Below are 21,057 nucleotides of genomic sequence, written 5' to 3'. Positions count from 1 at the left end.
ACATGAAGGCAGATTGGGTAATCTGGTCACAGTTTTGAGGTTTTATAATGGTGTATCCTTTTGGCAGCAGGAGTGTTTACTTGGGGCGGGGCTGCAGGTTCACTCTGATGTTGCGGGTGGTTTTGGATTTGGAGTTATTTTAGAGAGAGATGGTGTTCTGCCCCTTGGCCGGATACATGGGTTTCAGAAGGGGTTACTGTAGACATGATTTTTTAGGGCTGTCCCCCCCTTGCAGTGGCAGTTCAATTATGGGCAGAGGAATTTGCCAACTCCACCGTGCGTTTCTGGTGCGACAACCAAGCTGTGGTTTTTGTCGTTAACCAGCAGATGTCCCGGTCCCCACGGGTAATGGGACTGGTGAGGGTGTTTGTTTTGCATTGCCTTAAGATTAACACCTTGTTTTTCATTAGGCACATCCAGGGTCTTGATAACGGCATAGCCGACACCCTATCTTGTTTTTTAGGTGGAGCATTTCCGGCAGCTGGCTCCAGGGGTGCGGCGGGATCCTGACCCGATGCCCCTTTGGCTTAGGACCCTTGGCTGTGCAGAGCGCAGCATGTAATTTTGTCTGCACTTGCGCCGTCTACCTTCACAGCTATCAAAGGGAGGCAAGGGAATTTGAGGCCTTTTGGGCAGCCCTGACCGTACCCCAAGTCTGGCCTATTCCGCCAGAACACCTGATGCGGTTCTTTTATACCTGCAGGGCATTAACGTATCGTGTAGGTCTTTATCAGTGTACTTGGCGGCATTGGCGTTCTGTGCCAAGGCCTCAAGTTTTGCTGATGCTGGTCTTGTTTGGCTGCACGTCCTGTGGTTTGGGATGCCTTGTTCTGTCATGTTGATGCCTCACCTGTTATGTTTTTCCAGTTTAGGGTCCTTTTTCGCAGGGCAGTGGCGGACCTTGGGTTTCGGGCGGAAGATTACGGCCTGCACTCTTTCAGGATTGGGGCTGCATCGGCTGCAGCTGATATCGGCCTCCCAGCCCGGGACATTCAGAGGATTGGCCGTTGGTGCTCCTGCGCATTTTCGTATTACGTCAGAGAGCCTGACAAGCGCTGAGCGGGATTCGCTCGGCTATTCCCCCTCGCCCTGGTGGTAGGGGCGAGGGGTGATGCAGATACCACAGAAATTTCCGGGCTTGTCCCGTGACAGCGGTTGGGCGCTCTTTATACTGGCATTGCCAGGTGTTTATAGTGGCACTGCCACAAGTTCCTGTATTGCATGCTATATTTCCGGGCTTGTCCTGTGACAGCGGTTGGGCACTCTTTATACTGGCATTGCAACAACAACAACAACAACAACAGTATTTATATACCGCTTTTCAACAAAAAGTTCACAAAGCGGTTTACAGAGAAAATCAAATAACTAATGGCTCCCTGTCCCAAAAGGGCTCACAATCTAAAAAGATGCAAAGGAATACCAGCAGACAGCCACTAGAACAGACAGTGCTGGGGTGAGATGGGCCAGTTACTCTCCCCCTGCTAAAAAAAGGAGCACCCACTTGAAAAAGTGCCTCTTACCCAATTAGCAGGGGTCAACCTTTATACTGGCATTGCCAGAAGTTTATAGTGGCACTGCCACATGTTCCTGTTTTGCATGCTATATTTCCGGGCTTGTCCCGTGACAGCGGTTGGGCACTCACTTGCACTGGCTTTGCCAGGTGCTATATGGTTAAGTGATGCATGTTTCTGGAATTGTGATTCCTGTTTTCCTGTCCACAGGTTCCAGGGCGGGAGCAGTTCGGGTCATTATCTTCAGCCACTCCATCGTTTTCTGGGCAAGGAAGAGGGCGGCATCCAGTAGCTTTGGCATGCAGTTGCAGCTTGGTTCCTTGGCTACTGTGCATTGGGTTGCACAGCGGGGAATGCTGTGGGATCAGCTTCTTCCTGCTTTTTATGAGTTTGTGCATGCCCATGCCCAGCCTCACATCGTCATTATACATTTGGGAGAGAACGACCTGGGCCAGAGGACGACTCTGTCCTTGAGGCTTCAGGCCTACAGCGATATTCTCCACATTAATTAGCATCTTGCGGGATGGTCATCTTATGGTCTGACCTCTTGCCTCACAGTGTTTGGTGTTATGCCTCTGATGTTAAAAAGATTGAACTGGATAGGAAGAAGGTAAATTCGTATGTGAGGCGGGTGGTACCCCTTTACGGAGTCGGTGTCATTTATCACCCAGGCATCAGCTATGATGCGCCCCAGTTGTTCAGAAGCGATGGAGTACACCTTTCGGTGTTGGGCAATTATACTTTTCTTCTTGAATTGCAACTGGGCCTGCGGAAATTTGTTTCCGTGTGGGGCGGTGGGGCCAAGCACTAGGCTGACCCCCCGGGTGGCAGGTGTCATGCGGGTTTTGGGTAGGTAGGGTCATATCGGTGTACACCGCAGGGTGGCAAGGGCCGGGTGGACTCCATGCTTGGTCATGCTGGCATTCCCGGCTGGGTGGCGCAGGCTGGATGAACTTCGGCCTGGTGGTAAAGGCGCACCGTGGGTTCGCTCGGGTGGCCTGAGCTAGCCTGCCACCCTGCCCCTTCGGGGTGACAATGAAGGGGGCGGCAGGCTTGTACTGACGCTGCCCTGAGTCTGGTGTGGTCGCCCAAATCACTATAGGGGGAAGTAGACGGGCAGCTCCGTTTCCCCCATGTAGAACCCGCATGACTTATTTGTTAGGCCCTGTTGCAATCTGAAGTATATTTAAATAGTTAATAAAGTGGCCCTTTGTACCATATACCCTTGTCTGTGTCTTTATTGGGGGGTGCTGGGTAATTAGGCATGACTGACTTCCTTCAGATTTCAGTCGCTTGTCTGTACACAGCCAGAACAAGCAAGACAGATTTAGTGCAGGAATATACATCTGATAAGGATGATCAGTGAGAATGAGAGGGGAGGGAGTTTCTCTTGACTACTAAACGACCATGGTGTTAATTAGTTAGGATATTAACTTCCATGACAGTGCCCAACTAAAAAAAATGTTATTTCCAATGTTAACAATTGCACAGTCATCAGAAACTAACCACCCAGTCTCAAGAGCTAGATCAAGTTGAAATCAAATTAAATCTCCATATTTTTAAAATGTACAGACTATCAATCATACAAATTAATTGACATTTTTTGCTGTACTGAAAACTGCATTAAAGTTCCAGGCTCATTATTTTCAACCTCATCTTTTCCATGGCATTTACTATTAATTTCATTGTACTTCTCGCGTTTCTATTTCCAGTTAACATCTGGAGACTGTGAGATCGCAACATATCCAAGGGTACCCATGCTGTGCAGAGTTGTGTCTTGGATCAGATTCCCCCTGAATAAACAACTTTGTTTTATTGCTCATGTTCAGACTTGTGATGGAAACTCAGAACCTTCCATCTGCAGCATCGAAGCAGTGGCTTCTGGCACCTGGAGCCATAACATCAGATGTCACCCCCTGGAAGTGCCTGACCCAGGAGTCATTGCTAGAATTACAGCATGCTCATGTAAACATGGTGTGCAGGCCACCTCTTAGGTACCTAGAGCAATGTACCTTGATGAGCCCCTTAGCTGCACCACTGATCAAATATCAATACGCCCGTTAGAAAGATCCACTACTTGCAATCTAATTGCATTACTGAACAAAGTTGCCAGGTTTCTACCTGGAGAAATTACTCCTTCCTACCTGGAGAAATTACTTCCTACTAACATTAAAAATTCAGTGGGAAATGTGCAGATCCTGGGCTTCCAGCAAGACTCTCCTGGTCCTTCTGTTCACCCTCTTCCTGCTGTGAGCAGTATTAAAGTATTGCTTTGCTTAAGCAGTGCAGCTGGGGAGAGCAGAGAGCAGGAAGTCCAGGGAAAGTATGGCAGATGCAGTCTCCTGCTACATCAGTAACCATAGCGGTAAATTCCTACCTGTAACTGTTTGCTATGTAACAGTGAGAGGTATGAATTTACTTCTGTGGTTACTGATGGCTCCGTTACCTGGCAATCTGTTACATGGCAATGATCAGAGATTCATAGCAATCCATGTAATGATTTAAACTGTATGCCTGAGCCTTTAATGTGTTAAACACCAGAACACTGGCCTGTGGTTACAATGAATGTGCCAAGAAATGGCACCATATTCAGCAGCTGCGCCCATTAGCCCTTTATGAAGATGCAGCCCATGCTTCACCCGCAAGGGTTTGAATGGCAAGAAAAAAGATCTTGTACGTGGAAATTCCAGATCAATGTTTCAGTCCTAGCAGTACTGACCTGTCCATAGGAAAATGTGCTTCTTCCCCTTTCCGGAAGTCCGAGCCATTCTCCAGCCTGGCTAGCACATCCATCCTCTTCACCATCATCTCCAGCATATCACTCATTTTTCTCAGTACCCCTCTGGACTCCAGAGCACCCATCACTGTAGTCACACAAAAAAGCAAGAAAAAGAAAGGAAGAGGACATTCGAGAGGGGTGCTCATTAAGCAGCAGAGTTTCATTCAGGCTTGCAGGCTGGCAAGAAGAGCATTATTGTGAAAAGGAGAAAAATTGGCGTATAATGAAGGGGAGATATAGGGGGAAGCAGTTCAATAATTTTTTCTGATAGGATATAAAAAGCATTGAGACCCTCAGGTACTACCCAGTGCATTGAGATAAGGCCAGCAAGTTTTAAACAAATCCTGCCTGTGTCTTTTTCATGGGGAAATTCCAACACAGTAATTATTTATTTATTAGATTTTATTCCGCCTTCCTCCCCGAAGGGCACCCAAGGTGGCTAACAATCAAGTTAAAATACAAGGAAACAGATAAACATTAAAAATACGAAACACTTAAAAACAATTAAAACAAGATAAAATACCATAGCAGCAGATTAAAAGCACCCAGTAAAAGACATAATTTATAACAACAGCCCTTATAGTGGCTCAAAGGCTTTCCTGAATAAAAAAGTCTTCGGGCCCCGCCAGAACGTTAATAATGAGGAAGCTGCTCTCAATTCAAAGGGGAGGGAATTCCATAGTGCAGGTGCCACCACCAAAAAGGCCCTGTTTCTGGCTGCCATTCCCTTCACCACTCTCAATGATGGCACAACCAACAGGGCCCCTTCAGATGACCTTAGAGAACGGACCAGATTATACGGAAGAAAGCGGCCTCTCAAATACGCTGGTCCCAAGCTGTTTAGGGCTTTAAAGATCATAACCAGCACCTTGAATTCAGCCCGGAAACGAATGGGCAGCCAGTGCAGCTGCCGGAGTAGCAGGGTGACAGATTTTCATGTAACAGGGAGACTGTTGGGCAGCAAGGCGGACGGCACACCAACAGAATCCCAATCCTGTCCCACCCTTCCAACAAGACATGTAGACACTGAAACCCAGTGACTTGCCAGACAGGGCTCCTGGCAAGGGAGATGGAATCCCAATAGACTATCATGACCCCCCCCTCCCCGTCCCTGCAGTCGTGGCTGCTGCACTACCCGGAAACCTGGAGGACAAAGCTGGGAAAGATTCACTCCTCCTGCTTCATCCAACCAGGTCTCCGTAATACTAGCCAGATCAGCACCCTCAGCCAGGATTAAATCCTGGATGAGACAGGTTTTATTGTTGACTGATCTGGCATTTAAGAGCAGCAGTTTCAGACCCAGGGCACTACTGCCAAGGTCCCCAGTCGTCAGAGAGCTGGAGGGAAGGCTGGAAAGAGGGACGATCTGTCTACGATGGACCCTCCTTACCCTGGAACGGCCAGCCCTCGCCCCACCACCATATCTTCCATGGCCCGTCACTCTGTTGATGGTGGCACTATTCCCCTCTCCATATCTCCCTTCAGAAGATAAACACATAACTTACCGGCGAGACCCGCCCTAAAAGCCACTAACAATACACCTGCTCAGATTAAAAATTTGACACGAGAAAAGTCCACACCCGCAGTTAAAAACCAGAGATTTGGAGGGGGGGAATGAGGAAAGGTCCTGGTCTGCAAGGTCCAACAACCCACTCCCCAAACAAAAACCACCTCCCTTGTCCAATCCAGTCCCAATAGCAGTGCACCAAATCATTCCCCACCCCTCTCTCACAGAGGTGCAATCACAACCAGCTCCCCTCTCTCACAGGGGAAACCCTACTCTTCTCTTACTCCTGCATCAGGACTTGAATATAAGACAAGGGAGGAGGGAGCACCAACCCATAACATTCCCCGAAAGGTGCAGACCAGGCCAAGAACAGGGCAATGTTGGACACAAGTAATGGCATGCTAGCTGCGCCCGCCGTGGTTCTTCAATCAGGCTGCTATTCTTACTGTCACCTAAGATGTTATTCTATCATCCCCAGCAGACAGTCACGTAGGAGGAGGGGAGATATTACTGCTGCTCTACTCATTACTGGATAGCTTGCTGTTCCACTCTCAAACTTATGAGAGCGCATAACATTAAAAAGGTGGCAGAGCAGCTTTTAGACTGATCCCTGGGGGAAGGCCGACAGGAGCAGAGGGGCATCCGGTTCGGGACTCCTCATCCCTATGGGATCCCTATGGGATGAGGATGGGGAGGTTAGAGAACAACAAGACAAAGGCAGAGTAGGAGAAGAAATTGGGAAAGGTAGCGTGATGGGATGTGATAGATGGTTTGGCACAATGAGAGGATGCGGGGACAAAGGAGCGAATAAGCAGCCCATCCTGGGGCATTCCGTGTACAAATGCTTTTATGCAAATGCCCGAAGTCTACGAGCAAAGGTGGGAGAACTGGAATGTCTGGTGACAAGGGAAAACATTGACATAGTGGGCATAACGGAAACCTGGTGGAATGCGGAGAATCAGTGGGATACCGCAATCCCAGGCTATAAACTCTACAGGAGGGACAGGAAGGGGCATGTTGGAGATGGGGTGGCCGTTTATGTTAAGGAAGGGATAGAATCCAGCAAAGTAGAGATTGAAGGTGGGTCCGACTCCACCGTAGAATCTCTGTGGGTTAAATTACCAGGCTTGTGCAGCGATGTAATACTGGGGGCGTGCTATCATCCTCCAGACCAGAAATCGGATGGGGACCTTGAAATGAGGAAACAGATCAGGGAGATGACAAGGAGGGACAGGGTTGTAATCATGGGGGACTTCAATTATCCTCATATTGACTGGATCAATTTGTGTTCTGGTCACGATAAGGAAACCGGATTTCTTGACGTGCTAAATGACTGTGGCTTAGAGCAGCTAGTCAAGGAGCCCACCAGAGGGCAGGTGACTCTGGATTTAATATTGTGCAGTACACAGGACCTGGTTAGAGATGTCAATGTTACTGAGCCATTGGGGAACAGTGATCATGCTGCGATCCGTTTTGACATGCACATTAGGGGAAGAATACCAGGCAAATCTCTAACAAAAACCCTTGACTTCCGACGGGCGAACTTCCCTCAAATGAGGAGGCTGGTTAGAAGGAGGTTGAAAGGGAGGGTAAAAAGAGTCCAATCTCTCCAGAGTGCATGGAGGCTGCTCAAAACAACAGTAATAGAGGCCCAGCAGAGGTGTATACCGCAAAGAAAGAAGGGTTCCACTAAATCCAGGAGGGTGCCCGCATGGCTAACCAGCCAAGTTAGAGAGGCTGTGAAGGGCAAGGAAGCTTCTTTCCATAAATGGAAGTCTTGCCCTAATGAGGAGAATAAAAAGGAACATAAACTTTGGCAAAAGAAATGTAAGAAGGTGATAGGGGAGGCCAAGCGAGACTATGAGGAATGCATGGCCAGCAACATTAAGGGGAATAATAAAAGCTTCTTCAAATATGTTAGAAGCAGGAAACCCGCCAGAGAAGTGGTTGGCCCTCTGGATGGTGAGGGAGGGAAAGGGGAGATAAAATGAGACTTAGAGATGGCAGAAATTAAATGAGTTCTTTGCATCTGTCTTCACGGCAGAAGACCTCGGACAGATATCGCTGCCCGAACGGCCCCTCCTAACCGAGGAGTTAAGTCAGATAGATGTTAAAAGAGAAGATGTTTCAGACCTCATTGATAAATTAAAGATCAATAAGTCACCGGGCCCTGATGGCATCCACCCAAGAGTTATTAAGGAATTGAAGAATGAAGTTGCAGATCTCTTGACTAAGGTATGCAACTTGTCCCTCAAAACGGCCACGGTGCCAGAAGATTGGAGGATAGCAAATGTCACGCCTATTTTTAAAAAGGGAAAGAGGGGGGACCCGGGAAACTATAGGCCCATCAGCCTAACATCCATACCAGGTAAGATGGTGGAATGCCTCATCAAAGATAGGATCTCAAAACACATAAACGAACAGGCCTTGCTGAGGGAGAATCAGCCTGGCTTCTGTAAGGGTAAGTCTTGCCTCACAAACCTTATAGAATTATTTGAAAAGGTCAACAGGCATGTGGATGTGGGAGAACCCGTGGACATTATATATCTGGACTTTCAGAAGGCGTTTGACATGGTCCCTCACCAAAGGCTACTGAAAAAACTCTACAGTCAGGGAATTAGAGGACAGGTCCTCTCATGGATTGAGAACTGGTTGGAGGCCAGGAAGCAGAGAGTGGGTGTCAATGGCCAATTTTCACAATGGAGAGAGGTGAAAAGCGGTGTGCCCCAAGGATCTGTCCTGGGACCGGTGCTTTTCAATCTCTTCATAAATGACCTGGAGACAGGGTTGAGCAGTGAGGTGGCTAAGTTTGCAGATGACACCAAACTTTTCCGAGTGGTGAAGACCAGAAGTGATTGTGAGGAGCTCCAGAAAGATCTCTCCAGACTGGAAGAATGGGCAGCAAAATGGCAGATGCGCTTCAGTGTCAGTAAGTGTAAAGTCATGCACATTGGGGCAAAAAATCAAAACTTTAGATATAGGCTGATGGGCTCTGAGCTGTCTGTGACAAATCAGGAGAGAGATCTTGGGGTGGTGGTGGACAGGTCGATGAAAGTGTCGACCCAATGTGCGGTGGCAGTGAAGAAGGCCAATTCTATGCTTGGGATCATTAGGAAGGGTATTGAGAACAAAATGGCTAATATTATAATGCCGTTGTACAAATCTATGGTAAGGCCACACCTGGAGTATTGTGTCCAGTTCTGGTCGCCGCATCTCAAAAAAGACATAGTGGAAATGGAAAAGGTGCAAAAGAGAGCGACTAAGATGATTACTGGGCTGGGGCACCTTCCTTATGAGGAAAGGCTACGGCGTTTGGGCCTCTTCAGCCTAGAAAAGAGACACCTGAGGGGGGACATGATTGAGACATACAAAATTATGCAGGGGATGGACAGAGTGGATAGAGAGATGCTCTTTACACTCTCACATAATACCAGAACCAGGGGACATCTGCTAAAATTGAGTGTTGGGAGGGTTAGGACAGACAAAAGAAAATATTTCTTTACTCAGCGTGTGGTCGGTCTGTGGAACTCCTTGCCACAGGATGTGGTGCTGGCATCTAGCCTAGACGCCTTTAAAAGGGGATTGGACAAGTTTCTGGAGGAAAAATCCATTACGGGGTACAAGCCATGATGTGTATGCGCAACCTCCTGATTTTAGAAATGGGCTATGTCAGAAGGCCAGATGCAAGGGAGGGCACCAGGATGAGGTCTCTTGTTATCTGGTGTGCTCCCTGGGGCATTTGGTGGGCCGCTGTGAGATACAGGAAGCTGGACTAGATGGGCCTATGGCCTGATCCAGTGGGGCTGTTCTTATGTTAACTTAATGCTAACCCAGTGTCTTCTAACATCCCCTCACCGATGCCTCACACTTGCGCAGCTAGACACTACACAAGGGGAAAGGATGTCGGGCTGTCACTGCTCATCTGGAGCATTAAGCGGTCTGAGGTCGCAGTCCACAGCAATGAATCTTCCAGGCTCCTAGGTCTCAATCCACTAGGTGAAGAGCCACGGACAAAGAGCCCTTTGGCTCTTGCCCTTCGGCTCGTGCCTCTGGGAAGCCAGGGGCCCCTTGTAGGCTCACCTGAAGGGAAAGAGCAATGGGGCCTTCAGAGTTGCTGCTGCTTTCCAGCACAGGTGTTCCCAAAATGCAGGCTCTAATTAACCCTTGACATACCTTCAGGACTATTATCTGAAGTAGGGGCAGGAAGACATTAGGTGCTCAGAAGCCATTTCTATTTTTGTTGGAGTTTTAGGCAGTCCCAGGTTGAAATGGTGGCTTACAGCATGTTGAAAATGGCAACTTGGGAAAGCAGAGCCACTAGAAAAATGACAGCTTGTACAATGAGGTACATGTCTTTGCACACAAAACTCAATGGTGCACTCAGTTCAATGTTACAACCACGTGACAAGGGAACTAGTAGGATTTGAACCTGGGTTCCTAAAAACTGGAGAAGATCACAGTGCAGGTGAGAATGTTTGGAAATTTAGATCACCATCAGTACTAGTAGTAGCTCCAGAGACCATCTGCCATTCTTTTGTCTACACCATCCACTGAAACTAGTTCAAGGGAGCCACGCCTGAGATACTAGTGCTTTGGCATCCAGTGGATGTGTGGCTCACAAAATATGCCTCACAGGCAACAGATAGCCTACCTCTGGTGTAAACCAGCTTCTTGTATCCTCTGGTTCTGAAGTTATTCTTTTGCAGAGAAGACCAACAAGCAATCTCCAGTCCTCATGACTTGCATGGAGCAGAGGCCATCGAATAATAATAATAATAATAATAATAATAATAATAATAATAATAATAATAATAATAATAATAATAATAATTTATATACCGCTTTTTAACAAAAATTTCCCAAAGTGGTTTACAGAAAAAAAATCAAATAACTAAAGAAAAATGTCTATGTGGACTTTAATATGTTGCCTTTACCATCTATACAAATACCCATCACCAGTGGACTCTTCCAGAGTGATACTAGTAACTTGCAGCTGTCAGTACTGCAAAGATATGCCTCATGCAATGTCCTTGTTCATGCATCATTTGTAAAATCACACATTAACTTCTGGCTCCAGACTCTCTTTAGTTGGCAGTGATGTATGATGCAGAAAGGGCACTGTTAAATTATCTGACTCCCAGGTAGAACTTTTCAGATGCAATACAAACAAGAATTATTTCACATGTGAGATTGCTAAAAATAAATAAATAGGACTCCTGGAGTAGTACAAGACATCCATTTTCAAGATCAAAATGACTTTTCAGATGTGATACAAACAAGAATTATTTCACATGAGCGACTGCTAAAAATAAATACTTGGGACTCCTAAGGTTGCACAAGGCATCCATTTGCAAGATCAAAATAACTAACTGCATACCCTGTAATCTGTGTATACAAACACGGGCCCTGAATCCAACCTAAATCCCCATGCGGTGATGCAGTGGAGCTGGCTCAGGCTACGTTGCATCCTGTGGGGATTTTTGGCTGCTGGAGTTCTCCTCAGGGTAAGGGAACATTTGTCCCCTAGCCCTAGGGTAAGCCCCAACAGCCACAATGGGTCACTTTGATATTGCTGACGCAAGTCTGCATTGATTTGGGCAGGTGGATCAGGCCCACAGTCTCATGGGTAGGCACCGAGGCAGCCACCTTCCTGAACCTATCTGGTTCTCACCAATGCCTAGTTGGGAGACTACCTGAAAATCTCATGTATACTGATTTGGATTTCAGCATGGAAGAATGTAATTCCATCACATGCGATCCAAACACTGTTCTGTTTTCACACAGGTGGACAACCCAATCCCATGTAATGTCCCTCGCGGCAATGCAGCCACACCAACAGGCCACAAAAATCTCCTCTGGGTAAGGGAACATTTGTTACCCCTTGCCCAGGGGTAAGACCTCACTTCCAGAATATGTTTACTTGAACCTGCACCAGCATATAGATGACACAAGCCTGAGTTGACCTGGAAAGGTGAATTGAGGAAAGAAGCTAGATTTCAGTGGTGCCACTACCACCGATACCGCCCCCCTTCCCAGCCTGAATTCACCCTTCTCCTGCCCCAATTTCTGCCCTATTGCTCCCACTCCCAGCCTCCCTCCCACCCCTCAAGCTGACGTATCTTACCAGTGCCCTCCCACACCTCAAGCTGGACACCCTGACAGTGCTGGGGGACATGGATGGCCTGCAAGCGTGCAAAGCTGGCCACTCACCACTTGCAGCAGCAACCAGGCCAACTGGAAAGGCATGTGGCACTTTGAAAAAGCCATAAAGGACCTTATGCTGCCAGAATGCTAGTTCTAACACCATAAGTCCCTATTAGGATTGGGTCGTAAGTGTGGATTTAAATGTTGGCTGCTTAAAAACATACAGGCAGGAGGCAATTACTTGTAGTCCTCAACCATGTGGCTAAGACCAGGATGACAACCCTACTGAGCATATTTATTGAGGCTGGTCTCCACTGGGATGGAGGCCCATTCATGTAACTAAAATGATACTCTTTAGTCATCAGCACATTGGCACTCATTCCAGAGGCCAATCCATCTCTAAAAAGATACTTTAAACTTCCAAGCATTCAGGTAGAGCACCTGCTTGGCATGCTCAAGGTTCGCGGTTGAGTCCCTGGTAAAAGAATCAGATAGCAGGTGACAGGGGAAAAAAACCCTGGAGATTTGCTGCCTCAATGGACCAAAAGCATAAGACAACTTCCTATGATCATGTATATCTGGAAGTCTGCCAGATAAGACAGACTTTGAAGGAGAGGTCTGCATTAGGAATCCATATCTCCACTTGATGAGTAACGGATAAGTCATAAGGCAAATCAGTGAACTCTAACCTTCACTGTACTACACATTTGTAATATATGCAATGATGTCAGACCTACTTAAGATAAAGAAGAGCCCTGCTAGATCTGTCTGGTCAAGCCCCTTGTTTCCAGTTGTGATCAACCAGATACTGTCATGAAGCTCACAAGAAAGGCATAAAGGGAAACATCACCCTGCAGTTAGCCCCATTCCCACCCCCAACCACTCGTATATTGGCATTCCATATAGCTGTCATGGTAAACAGCTGCCGATAGACCTATTCTCCACTGATGTTCTGATACCCATTCAAAGCTGTCTATTCACCATCACCACATCTGATAAAAGCAAATTCCATATATTGTGGTAGGGAACAAAACATTATCTCCTGCTCATGCTGAACACAGGCAAGTTGCTAGGCTCACAAATATTAAGTTGCTCCTCCTGCATTGGAAAATCCATAAAACTGCTTCTTTGTGGTCATAACCAAGTTCCTAATTTAAAATGTCATTTTGTTAACGGTGTTCAGAATCAACGTATTGAACAAAAGGCGCACGAGGGTCTGAAAAATCAGTTCCTAAAGCCTCCCTTTGGAATGCACTTTCGGGCTGGAATTGGCATAGTAGCAGATCACATTGGAATCGAGAGGGACAGACAGCAACCAGCAATTAATTACATAATAAACTGAAGTAAACTCTAGCTGAAAGGTAACTGCTAACCTGTAGGGCTAGCCACAGCCCATGTTCACTTTGCTGCCCTTTGTGCCTGTGTTATAACCACACAACCTGGACCCATTCCCAGATATCACAGAGGGAGAATAATAGCAGGCAGAGTATCTAAGAAGAAAGCCCATGAAAACAGAAACAACTTGCAGCTCAGTATTTGAGACTGACCCCTTGACACTGCATTTTATTAAAGTTTAAAATCTGCCAACATTTCTGCTGTGAGCTTTGGTGAAGAAAGAAAGAAAGAAAGGAAGAAAGGAAGAAAGGAAGAAAGGAAGAAAGGTGAGAGCAATATGGGTGGCAAAATGCTGCCCTTTCATGATGACTGGATGGGGGCCATTCTTTACATGGCCCCTTACACCTAAGGAGTTTTTCACACTGGCTAGAATCAAGTAGCAGCCAAAGCAACAGTTCCTGATTTAGCTAGACTGTCCTTAGTTTAAGATACCTACATTGCCCAAGGAATCTCCAGCCATTGCACCTCTGTGTGAGCAAGTGGGTACTCTTCTTTGAGCTCTCAATGAATGGATTACTCAGGTAACTGGCAAAGAACAGCAACCTCTTTCTGCTGGGAAATGTTTTTGCTTTGATGATGTCATCAGGTTACCTCATTGGAGGCGTGGAACCCATCTGGTCCCTCCATCCCACCCCCTTGATCTACATGGGCAGGTTTGGCTGCCCGATCACTAAGCGCATGCCAAACCTGAAGCGGAGTAGCGATTCCAGACAGAATGAGTTGCCAAATCCACAAATAGCACATGATGGGAAATAATGGAGTTTCCAAACAAAGGCTGCTTGCTAAGGATGCCCTAGCAGCTTCTTGAGGCTGCTGAACCTGCAGAGGAGCTGGGAAGTTAAAAGTGTCCCAAAAAATACAGAAAACTGGCCAAAAAAAAATATGGAGAGGGAACAGGGCAGTCATCTGATCATCTCTTAGCTTGGACTGGGCCTGCTCAAAAGTAGTAAGTTTTCAAACTCAAAGCCTGCAATTCTCTCCACATTTACCTGAGATTAAGCCCCATTTGTGATAATGGGACTTACTTCTGAGAAGACATGTATCAGATTGGGCTCAAAGACTCCCAGAATCTAGAACTGGGTCTACCTTGAGTTTGTACTGAGCAAGAAAATTACCAATAGACCTCTTGTTCCCACATCCACAGGCAGAGGGGAACCACAGCAAACCACTCCCCTTAAGGTTCTCCATGCCATTTTTGAGATGTCTGGATTCTCTAGCAAATCACTCCACATTGCATTGGATAGTGAGAAAAGAGCTTGGTTTCTTTAAATAAAATTATACCAGAGGAAATTTTTAAAAAAAAGACTCCAGCCTTTTGCTCAATTTTGTTCTTTCATAAATCATTTTTGATGCCAAGAAAAGGGGGTGGTGGAGGTGGACCACATTATCACCTGCTGTTTCCAGCAGACAAATTCAGAAGCTTTTTTCCTGCAAAAATTGTTCTTTATTTTCTGCTCCGTCTTTTGGGTTTGGGCTTTTGCTACTGTTGTTCCAAGGGCTTGAAGGAACTCACAAGAATTCTACGACAAACCTTGGCAACAATTATTGTATCCTTTGGAAAGTCTGCTGCTTTTTTTTTTTTTTTTTTTGCTTTTTTCAGAAGATGCTGATGCAAGTATTTCATAATGCAGAAGCCAGGATTAATTTGTCTTAAACTCAAAGCATATTTCTGGATACCTGCAGAACCAGCGCTCATTTAAATGACAGCTAGTAAAGAGACAGTTGAGGCAGGGGTGGCTGTGGCAGGGGGAAGACATGGCTTTGAAACAAAACTGGGGCAGGAGAAATCTCGCTATGATTGGATAGGCAGCTACTGAAGAAAGGCTACAAAAGTGTAGTTACAACCTGCAGGCTTCCATTTGATCCACTGCCTGCCTTCCACAATCCCATTGCCCCTGCTAAATTAGACACCTTTGAAAGTGGTGGTCCTCTTACACCACTACACTACCCAGCGGGGGGGGGGGGAGCAATTGTCCCTCTTTACCCCAGCATGGTGTCCCTCCCAGAGGCTGTTTGTTGGTGGTTCCTTTGTACCTTATTTCAATTGTGAACCTCCTTGGAACAGAGAACCAGTTTCTTATTCTTACTCCTTTATTACGTAAACCACTATAAGAACATTTTGTTGAGAAGTGATGCATAAATATTCTTAATAATAAAAATATCAACAGGGTGTTTACCAGTGTGGCCAGTACAACTACATTCTGTCAGGCATCCCATACTGGAATCTGAAGACCCATAAAGTGCACAGTGCAAAGTGCTGGTGGAAATCAGCCAGTCCAGGCGCAGAGCCTGGCAGGATATAGTTGGTTGTGGGCAAAGCCCAGCAGGATCTGAAACTGTGGTTGAATCTTATGCACACACAGTGAGAGAAGACCAATTGAACTCAGTGGTACTGACTTGCCAGTGACCACCCCTCACTTTCTCCTTTTCCTCAGTTTTTTCACAGTGACTATTTGAAATCGGAGCCACTGCAGAAAGTCCATTTGGCCAAGCAAACCAAACCATGCCTTCCTCATGAGGAAGCTGCTTGAACCATTCACTAACGAGGCTATACTATATCTCCAAAACTAGACATGATAGGGCAAAACAGATGCCATTTTTGGAATCAGCACCCCAAATTCATATCAAACCACCATAAAGCTTGGGAAAAACTTTTCTGACCCTCAATTTTGTAGGCCTGTGTTATCAGAACTGGAACAATAGATCAGCTCTTGATCGCAGTTACTGGAGAACATCCTGGTTACCTGAGACCACACATCTTAACTTTGCCTGCCACATTTATAATCTGCCTTTCCTAAAGATCCTTATAGTTCATGCACTGGTGTCTCCTTTTATTGGTGTCTCGCAGCTGCTCCTGGACTCCCAGGTGGCGGCTGTGGCTAGGGGGGCCTTCGCGCAGTTTCGGCTGGTGCGCCAGCTGTGGCCGTACTTGGATCGTGCAGACCTGGCCACGGTGATCCATGCTACGGTGACATCGGGGTTAGATTATTGTAACGCGCTTTATGTGGGGCTGCCACTGAAGACGGTTCAGAAACTGCAATTAGTGCAGAATGCGGCGGCCCGTGTGGTCACTGGAGCTAGGCGGTTTGACTCTGTCAGTCCGCTTCTCCGGGGGTTACATTGGCTGCCCATTCGTTTCCGGGCCCAATTCAAGGTGCTGGTTTTGACCTTTAAAGCCCTATACTGCTCTGAGCCAGGCTATCTTAGAGATCGCCTACTTCCATACAATCCGGCTCGTCCTCTCAGGTCATTAGAGAAGGCCTTTTTACATGTGCCGCCGCCTAAAGAGGTACGTGGGGCGGCCGCAAGAAATAGGGCCTTCTCAGTAGTGGCACCAATGTTATGGAACTCCCTTCCCCTTGACTTGAGAATGGCTCCCTCCCTCGAGACCTTTCGGCGAGGCCTGAAGACCTTGTTGTTTACACAAGCCTTCTGACACTATGGCCTTTTTAACATCTTTTATACATCTTTTAGTTTTTTTACAGGCGTGATTCCTCCTTGAACTGCTGTTTTATGCTCTTTTTATTCTGACTTTTATCTGATTACTGTTTTTATGGTTTCTCTTAATGTGTTTTTAATATGTTTTTATCTGTTAAATTATGCTTTAATCTGTTTTTTTAATATGTTGTAAGCCCCCCTGGGTCCCTTTGGGGAGAAGGGCGGGATAAAAATAAAGTTTATTATTATTATTACTATTATTTTATGGCACAAATCATCCTGCAATGTAGACTATGCTGAAAACTTACTCAAGGTTGGTCACCCACTGAGCTTCATGGCTGAGCAGGGTTTGAACCTGGGTTTGCCCAGTCCCCATTCAATGCTCTAACCACTAGATCAAACTGGTTTTTCTACATCACCTGGGCTCCTGTCAAGCTCCAAATCATGATGTGCTTGCTTCCAAGCCTGGTGTAGTGCCTCTTGCTGAAGTCCTGTTGGCTGCCCCACCATGTATTAGCTGTCCATGTTTCTCAGAAGCCAGCAATCTCATCCAGAAAGTGAGATCCACTTCCATCACTGTGGTTGGTGAATGTCTTTGGATGCCACTATGCTTGCAAAGTGCATGGAAATGGCTCGAGCAAATGACTAGTGTCACATTATGGGGAAAATGCACAATCTTCTAAGTGCATCTGGGTTCTTCCTAGTACCACACTGTGCATCATCAGTTTCCCCTTCTCCTTGTTTGCCACTAGAGTTCAAAAGGCTGTGCACAGATAAAGGAGCAGAGCTTCAAACATTGAAACTGACACAGCGAGTCTGCCAGGGAGCCTCTCCTCCTCCCACCTACGCCAAACAATCCGTAGGTATCAAACCATCCCCACTGACATGAACAGTGTAATTATACAATATTTCGCTATTGTTCGAGGCATGGCTGACTTGTTTTGCCTTCAATTACAGGCAGATATTCCTGTTTGCTTGTCCTATAACAGCCAGGTGCTTTAGCGGAAAAGGGAATTTGTTCAGAAATGGAGAGTGACTAAGTGCATCCAAAGAAAATACCAGCTGAATTCATTCTTGTGCAAAAAGTTACTGGACTCTCATTTTTTATTTTTTTTTGGCACCTGTTACTATCCAGACCACGAAATCACCCACAGAGTAAGTCAATGTATTTCCCCTTCTTTCTTGAAAAGGGGGAAGAGGCGATTGCAGAATGCCACTCCGCCCACATTTGCGTGGCTTCCCACCTGCACATGTGGTTGGAGTACTGGTTAGGGACTGGTCATGGAGAGTGCAACTAAATTCTTTCCAACAATACATAATAAAGGAAGGAAGTAGCCTAGCTTTGGAAGTGACATGTAATTGACCCTGTCACTGCCAGCCAAGATAAACCCAGCTCCACACCTTAAGGTCAGGTAAATGTCACAGCTGCTGCAGCAGAAACATCCTCCTTACCCTCTTGCCATACTGAGAACACAGTTGTGTTGCTGCTGCTCACCTTGGTCAACAAACCACTCTAATTCAACCAGCTAGTCTTTCTCCGTCTACTTCCCTCATAAACAGCAAGCCAGAAACCTACCTTTTGTTGTCTGAACAGCCTGTTTCATGTGGCTCAGGCAAATACGTTCAAATTCTGGTCTTTTAGTCATTTCACTCCAGGTGTTAGGAACCATATTTGCCATGCATAGCTAAAAACATTATCTGCTTTCACACTGCACTTAGCACCAATATGTTTGGGATTTGGATGCCAGAGAACCAAAGTTGCCCCTGCCCTCCTACAGTCCATTGAAAGACAAATGACACAGGGCAATCCAATGTACAGATTCAGCCTAGAACAGTAGCTTTCAGTTGTGTTCCAGAGAACTGTTATGTTCTCCTAGAGCTTATTGTGGATTCCTCATTGTACTGTACATACATCAAAAGGAATGTCTACTTAAACTTGAGAGGCCCTTAGGAGACCCTTGTTCCTATTGCCCTTGCGGTATGAGGTGTATTGGATAGCAATTGGGAACAAGGCCTTTTCAGTGATGCTAATGCCCTACCTCTATCCTCGTGTAGGTGTAGGACATTTTGGTGCCTTGCATTTTCATTTTGGTGCCTTGCAAAGACCTATTTGTATTCTCAGACCACCAAAATATGACTGATTTTAATTCCTGATTTTGTTAGACTTTCATCAATATTTTACAGACTCTGTCTGTGAGCAGTTAGAATTTTTGTTAACATTCCATGATTCACAGCAATCCGTTCAGCACAGGCAATAAATAAGCCTGGCTAGAAAGCAAAAAGTGACTTGATTAGAACTGTGAGGCACAAAGGACTGAAAATGAGGCAATATTCCGCATCTTTTAAAAAGGATGACTTACCCTATAAATGGTACTGATAGCTGGAACCCAACTAGACACTTTAAATTGACCAAAAGCCCTCAGTAATTTAATCTGAAAGAACACAGACATGGGGCTGCTTTAGGAAGCTTTATGAATTTAACAGTGGCTGTAATTGTGGGGTGACTGGCAATGTTGCAAACATCGCCCAAACCTATCTTCATGGGGTTTGCAGGCTTCAACTTGAATTTGTTGCCATTTTAACCCTGGGAGCTAGCTAACTCTTGTCCACATTCCACACACAGGAACTGAGGTTCAGAAATAACCTCAGAAATAATAGGAGACAAAAATAATAAGTTTCAATAATAAATAAATACAATAATAATAATGTAGTAATAAGTAATTCTCATGTCTTAATTTTCTTATACATCTAAATCCCAGTCCAATGCTTTTTTCACCGGGCATACAAAAAGTAACCTGACCTAATTTAGCACACAGGAGCCACTGATGGACATTTGTTTCCAAGAGATACACTATCCTCTCAGGAGCTGAAGCAAAAGTGAGCATGACTAAAAATCAAGGCTCAAGTCATTAACAGAGGCCAATTTTTCCCCTCGGGAAACCATCCATTACTCACACTCGATCAGTCAAATTCTACAGGGAGAAAAAGCCACATCAACAGAAGTGCGAAGGGGGAAAAAAAAATCCCACCTGCCATTATGACAACATTGTTTTGACAGGCTAGTCATATAAATGTATCCCACCAGCTTGCATGACATGTACAACCGACACTTTAAGCATAGGACAGGTTTGAAACCGAGAACACCTCAGACTGCATCAGATATAACAAGGGTCTTGCTCTCTGGTCTTCACAATCATCATGCCCATCATTCATTGCTGTCCACTTATCTCTGATCACTGAGTTGGCTGCCCTCCCCACCTGTTGTCAACTTCTCACAGGGATGCTGTCAATTGCAAGTGGAAGAAACTAAAAATAGATTATCCTCATCCTTTAGGCAGGATCCCTTCTATCACCTTCAGGTGTCCTTGACCACTTGCATAGACTGTTAGCACCTCTCTGTATGCTTGACATGCTCTTTGTAAGAAACTACAGCCAAGAGCCAGAAGCAGGCTAGTTTAAGACCCAAGTTGGGCACTATTTATTGTTTGGCTGATGAGAGCTAATGCTCCATTTTTGCATCGTACATTCTGAAATTGTAATTCTACAGTTTGCAGAGTTTCTTTTCCATGTAGTGAGTCAAAGTTTTATGGGCCTGGGAGAACAAGGATTCCTGCAATTCTGGTTTTGAGTTAAAACACTGAACTAGGAGCTGGGGACAAGCTAGGCCAGCCATAAGGCTGGCTGAAAGGTCGCATTGAGTGGTGGGCTGGAAGGAGGTGGTACACTGAAGAGGTTGCCCCATACCCTGCATCTGCCCACTGCTCCCCTTTGGTCTGCTGCCCACACAGTCACTTCAGCCAATGCTCTCACTCACTCAGAGTGAGAGAAAAGAGGATTAGGAGGGAGGAGGTTCACCTTTTCCTCCAGCACTGCCATGAGCAGCAACTGTGGGGATGGTGCTGCAGGAAAGTGTAGGATCAGGGTTCTGATTCTTTCCTTCCATGAGCAATCAAAACAGAATCACTCTGCCTCCTTCTCCTTCTTGCCTGCCCAGCAGGAGGATAATGAGAGGGTGGTGATGCCCCTCTTCCTTCCTCATACCTTTAGGTCCATTCATCCACCACCTCCTCCTTGTGCTTGCTCAACAACTAACCAACAGCCTTTTAGTTTGAACAGGGCTGGGCAGGATCAGGCCTGAGGAGAAGACAATGGACAGACTGACCAAAAGGGCAGAGAAAGGAGGAAGAGGGCTCCGGGTTGCATGGCGAGGCTCTACTCCATTCCTCTCACTTTGCCCACCCAACAGCTTCCATAAGAGCCAGGCACGTAAGGGGGAGTAGGTA

The 21,057-nt window shown here is 46.1% G+C and overlaps 1 protein-coding gene across 2 annotated transcripts in view; it reads right to left on the bottom strand.

The window, feature by feature from the left end:
* Window positions 1–21,057, bottom strand: part of MGAT5B (alpha-1,6-mannosylglycoprotein 6-beta-N-acetylglucosaminyltransferase B) — a 201,172-nt gene that overhangs the window by 125,544 nt on the left and 54,571 nt on the right. For both annotated transcript variants that reach the window (XM_066616601.1, XM_066616600.1), the window contains exon 3: window positions 4,231–4,375. In XM_066616601.1, the coding sequence (XP_066472698.1) occupies window positions 4,231–4,375 (145 nt within the window). The remainder of the gene's footprint in view (window positions 1–4,230; window positions 4,376–21,057) is intronic.

Source organism: Tiliqua scincoides, chromosome 2 (genome assembly GCF_035046505.1).
Source record: "Tiliqua scincoides isolate rTilSci1 chromosome 2, rTilSci1.hap2, whole genome shotgun sequence".
Classification (NCBI taxonomy): Eukaryota; Metazoa; Chordata; class Lepidosauria; order Squamata; family Scincidae; genus Tiliqua; species Tiliqua scincoides.
Note: the sequence above shows the minus strand (reverse complement) of the source record. Positions and strands in the feature narration are given on the sequence as shown.